This window comes from Cicer arietinum, chromosome 2 (assembly GCF_000331145.2).
Source record: "Cicer arietinum cultivar CDC Frontier isolate Library 1 chromosome 2, Cicar.CDCFrontier_v2.0, whole genome shotgun sequence".
Classification (NCBI taxonomy): Eukaryota; Viridiplantae; Streptophyta; class Magnoliopsida; order Fabales; family Fabaceae; genus Cicer; species Cicer arietinum.
This window is the reverse complement of record NC_021161.2, coordinates 32885729-32891560: the sequence shown is the minus strand read 5'-3', so window position 1 is coordinate 32891560 and position 5832 is coordinate 32885729. Positions and strand designations below refer to the sequence as shown.

Genomic DNA, 5832 nt, shown 5'->3' with positions numbered 1-5832 from the left:
ACCAAAATACATAATTTAGAATTTAAATCTATGGGTCTTGCATTTCCTTTCACATGTTTAATAAGCTCATGATCTCATCACCCATACCCTTTCATGATCCAACCGTATTATTAGAGTCGATGGTTTGATGTGACCAATTCTTTGTATCGAAAGTCTTCCTGACCAAAGGTGTTTAGTCAGTGTGTCCCGTTGTTGTGTTTCAACGAACGTGCAAGTGGATGAAAAAAGCTTTTGTTTGAAGGAAGCATGCTGATATGAATAGATGGACTCACACGTAAAGAAGATATTATAGGTATATCAAATGTGAGTAAATAAATCTCACATTACCTTAAAATTTTAGATAAAGATGTGATACCTAACTTACTTGTATGATTTTTCTTCACACAATGTAATAATCCTCATGATCCTCTTATGACCCAATACAATCTATATCTTTATATAAGGCAATTGATATATATATATATAATTGAAATTTTATAGCTCAAACTTCTTTGTAAAACAAATTTAATAAACTCAATTATTAAATTGAATGTTCATAGATCAAATTTACAAAATTTTTATGAGAGATCACAGTTAATTCAACTACATATATTAGTTTCATTTTATACATTATAAAAAAAAGCATGCAGTCACAAATCATTTTGTGTATAACTTTTAAATAGTTATGATCATTCCATTCTAATTTTAGTGATGCTATTTTTTTTTTACATGTTTCCTTTATTAGAGAAAATCATGATGAAAACCTTGTCGGACAGTATATCAAATCTTTTCTTATCGAGATTTGAACTATAATTCTTTAATTTATGGGAGTATAGCCCTTTATTGTAGATCCATTTTTTTTTCTCTTAAATTCTATTTTAGGTGCGTCGAACACAAATTAATATAGATAATTATTTTTAATGAGAATTCAAATACGAATTTATCGCGTTCTGAAAATCTACTTTTTGCGCTAGACCCAAGTCCAACCCTCCTTGTTGGTAACTTTGTTGTTTTAGTGAAACTATTTTTTATTAATTGATAGAAAAATTGTACACTAACTTTGCATTTATGCAAATGAAATAATATTTATTTTTACGAAAGTTTAAAATGTATTTTAATTTTAATGATGTTAAATTTTATACATGATTATTACAATAATATAATTAAAGATTCAATATTTAGCATTTACTAAATTTGCATTTTTATAAGAAGTCGTTAAAATTGTAAGCCCATTCTCACACATATAGTTTGACTTAAATTACTCAAAAATATCCAAAATTCTAATTTTATTCTAATGTTTTAATGGTAAGCTCTCAACAAGCACATTTATAATAATAGTAGTAATCAGTTTTAATAATAGTAGTAACAATGTTATTGAAATTATTTTACTTTTGTTGCTCAAGATATATAAAAGTGTCTAAAGTGTATTTTAATATGAAGCATTTTAAAACTCATAATAGTATTTTAGTAAAATTATTAATTTTTTTTTAAAAAATAGCATTTTTAAACACTTTAAAATAAAAACTTATTTATTAAATTATTATAATCGATTTTATATAATATTTCTTTTTTTTTTAATTAATAATTAAATAATTAATTTAATATTTCTTGAAATAATATTAATTTTAGATAAAAATTTATTATTTTAATTTTGAAAATACTTTTTATCAAGTAAAAATAATGGACCGACCCTAGAACCGACCTGCTTTGTGTTTTAATTTTGTTATACGTAATAGACATATATATTGTATTCATAAAATTCATGGATATTTATCATAATGACTTCTTGTTAGGCAATGTTAACATTTTACTTTGAAACAAAGTTAGGCAATGTTACCATGAAAGATGCGAAAATTGTAAAAAGTAAAATAAAATAAATAAATCTTCTGGATATAGAAGAAGAAATCAATTGAGAATTTAATTTATAGATTTTTTTTCATATATAAATGACTAATATAAAAAAGGTCTTAAGGCAGCACAGAACCAAACTAACACATTTCGAAGCAGAAATTGAAGTACATGCTAGGAAACAATCCATTGGAATCAAATATTAAGCTCCAATTTCTTTATTATTGTACCTCTATTTAATTTACCCTTGATACCTCGAAATTAAAAATACATTTCTGTATACTAATTGATGATAACACCCCCTCATAATGATAATATTTTTCCCTTCAAATAGTAGAAAAGACACCCAAGACACATCAATGTAACAAAGACCTTAAATACCATCCGAGGAAGAAGAAAAAGGACTATGTCCAAATCCAAATGCTTTGATATGATCCTTAAGTGACCTCTTGTGTTTGAAATCTGAACCACAAATACAAAGCCAACGCTTGCCACAGTTTTTCTCATGAGTTCTCCAATCACCTTTTACTGCCAAAGGTTTCCCACACTTGCGACAAGTAAAAGGCTTTGAACCATGCTTTCTCTTGTAGTGTGTTTGCAATGTTCTGAAATCCTTCAATGGCTTTGGTCTTGGATGCTCAATGTTGTTCTTACATCCCTTTGAACAACAATAGCATGGAATGTCTAACAACGGCCGCGGATGTGTTCGTTTCAATGAGTCCAGTCCTCTTCGATATTGTGAACTGTGTCCCCACAGATGCATCTGCCACAAAATTGAAAAATATAATCATCGTTTAGAACAAAAATTTGAGACCAATATTCATACTGCAACGTCGAAGATTTTGATGTCTCAACAATGACAACACATGATATATAAGTGCTTTTGACTTAAATTAGATTGTGACATCAATGTTTTTGATGTCTACGCATTATAATTGTTTTTTATGTATCTGCAATCACAATTGATTTAGAATCAGTTGTATTTCAACTTGATTCTTCTAAATATTAAAGTCTCTAAAATGACTACAACTGCTATATATTCATAAATAGAATATGATATAATAATGATGACATAGAAATTTATTCATGTGCTTCTAGTCTAATATACTCTTATAGGATCTTATAGGAGGTGATATAAATAAAATTTAATAATTTTTTAGTATTGGCCTAAAAGCCTATTTTTTATGTAAACATGTTGAAAATTGCCAATAGTGTTTTATATAGGATAAAGAAACAAAAGTTAGACACTATTTTACTATTTCAATACCTTATTATGTTGTGCCTGCAAAATAATGTGTCTAGGTAAGCTTACAATTTCACGTTTTTAAAGATGTAGGTCTCCCACCTAGACCGTAGCCAGAGCCAACAAGAGGGTAAGACTACTGAAACAATCTTTTTAATCATTCATGAAAAACAATTTTTTTTTTAATTAAAATGCCTCAAAAAATAAAATACTTTAAAAAGATCTCAGATTTTAATATTTTTAAAACTAAAACATATAAATCTTTTCTAAATTTAATATTGTCTCAACAATATGCAATCAATTGAAAAAAAAATATTACATGATATCAATTATATTAATTTAGTGATATCAAATTAAAATTTAAAAAACTCAAACTTGAGGCTTCATAATAAAATTCATTTTAACCTTCCGCATGTGTTTGGTCAACCCTAAGTGTAGCAATCTTATCAACCAATGATGAAACATTCAGCACACAGCTTTTCCTATGCTAGTGATAGCTCAAAATTAAGTTAAAAAATCTTAAAACCAACCTTAAGGAATCGAACAATCCTGTTTTTTTTAACGTATATTTAAAGGTGTAGCAAGCAGCGACTCACTTGGATCTTATGCAATATCAAATTAATGCTATTTTTTACAATTAGGAGAGGACAAGAAATCCAAACCAGCCTAAAACCGTCCGATCTGCATGGCCTGCATGCAATTGGGTGAGTTAAATCGGGTCAATGGTTTTGGCGGACAAAGTCAAGTTTGTATAGTTATGGGTGGGCGAATGCGGGTGAAAAATTCTAAATAATCGGTAACTAAACTCATCCGAACCAGAAGTATACTGCCATAGTGCCATATTAATATACAAACCATCTTACTCTACACAATCTGGCCGAAATCCATTACAAATGAAAGGATACCAAAATACAAGCCCAAAATATTTGTTTTCACTATAAGTACCATTAATACAATCAAACAATAACAAACTCCAGCTGCCAAATTCAGTGAGAATATCATCTTCACCCTCTTCATCCTCTTATCATCTTCACCCTCTCCATGAGAATACCCTCTTCATCCTCTTCTTCCATATCATCTTCACCCTCTCAAAATTTTACATCAATTCTAGTCTGTGTCTGATTTGACACAAAGTTTTTTTTTTTAGGATTCCAACTCTCATTAAGATGATGTAACATATTAAGTCTTATATTAGTACAAACGTGTGAGAACACTTTTACTAATTTACATAAACTCTAATTACTCTCAATTGGGAAGATAATTCATCCATTCTTTTCGTTTGATGTTTTCTTATCTTTTTTTCTTCTTAACACGTAGCCTTTTTCATTTTCTCTCTCACACTCTCTCACTCGTAAAGAGTTGAGCGAATTCTTCTTAACTACAGATATGAAATGTCTGTTGAGAATGTTACCATTGGAAATCTTCAATCACCATTTAATGAAGATCAATTTTTAATAAGTATCCACATATATATCCTTGAATGATTTTATGTATCTTTGTATTGAGGACAGGGAAGCAAAGGATACGATGGTCAGAGCATGTCTTAAGATCTTCATACAAGTAGTAGATTTAGGATGTACATCAAAGAATGCGTAAATGCTTTGTCTACTTAGGAGCGATGACTTACAACCCGACGAAACAACCCGAGGAAGCAAAATCAAACCTAGTCAATGCACGTGTTATTGTTTGCACACATTTACCCTTGAAGATTTTCCTCTTATGATTATGTGCATCTGTCTCTAAAGACTGAAACGTACTTCCTGCTAGCATGCATCTGATGAACAATATTTATGCATGCATTTGATAAAGCCTACTTTCTGTATGACTCTAAAATTCAAAGCTATTATTCAAGCTTGCCTTTGAAGCTTATGTTCCGTTAGCTCAAATAATTGCAACATGTTTCAGAATGCTACTTTTGATAAGCAACATCTAAAGATGCACTAACTCTAATAATGCAACAAAGGTTAAGTTGCTCATGCCACTAATTCTAAGTCATACAGTTTTCCCTCTAACTTAATTATTCTAACAACACAACATCTGACTCCAACAATCAAATCAATGATTTCTGATGGAGAAAAGTTAACGAATCTGATGGAAGGTCAAAGGCTCGAATAGATTGAGCAAAATATTGAATTGGACTTAGCCATATTGTTACTTCTGAAGTCCAAGAAGAAGCCTAAAATTGTTCCCCCCAAATCGACTCAAGCGTATGAAGGAAGACGCACAATATCTTTCTAGAAGAATTACTTATATAACATTGGGAAATAAAAATTTTCCTAACGGTCATATTATCAAGATCATATCAATCAGAACTATCTTTGAAAGAAATAATTGTTGACTAAGTTGAAAAGGAGATACGATTCAGAATTCTTAAGGGAAAAAATTGAAACCCTACTTTTTCCTATAAATAGCATTCAAAGGTAAAGAACAACGACGAAAAACTAAACAAACTCTAAAATCCTAAAAACCAAAGTTATTTAGAAAAACCTCTCAAGAGTTCAAATTTTTCCAAGTATTCATAGTTTAAGGTTTTAAGTTCTAGCAAAGCACTCTTTCGAAGTAAAATATTCTAAGTGTTGTAGTGTGGGAAAATCATTGTATCAAATCTGCTTAGTAGAACAAAAACCAAATCAATTTCTAACTCTTTGTAACCTAGCCCAATAGTGGTTTTAGTGTGTCTCAAGAAATCTGTGGATCTCAGGTTGTGTTGAGAGGACTTGACTTGTAGGGTCAAGTGGATAGTTTTCCTCTAACAATCTGTA

General features: G+C 29.8%; 1 protein-coding gene across 1 annotated transcript; it reads right to left on the bottom strand.

Moving 5' to 3' along the window:
* Positions 1 to 2200: 2200 nt before the first annotated feature.
* On the bottom strand, positions 2201 to 4143 carry LOC101494920 (protein TRANSPARENT TESTA 1-like). The gene is made up of 2 exons (XM_012717279.1): positions 4105 to 4143; positions 2201 to 2590 (listed from the first exon to the last, which is right to left on the bottom strand). Exons 1-2 carry the CDS (start codon positions 4141 to 4143, stop codon positions 2201 to 2203), a joined length of 429 nt encoding a protein of 142 aa, XP_012572733.1.
* Between the last annotated feature and the right edge of the window lie 1689 nt (positions 4144 to 5832).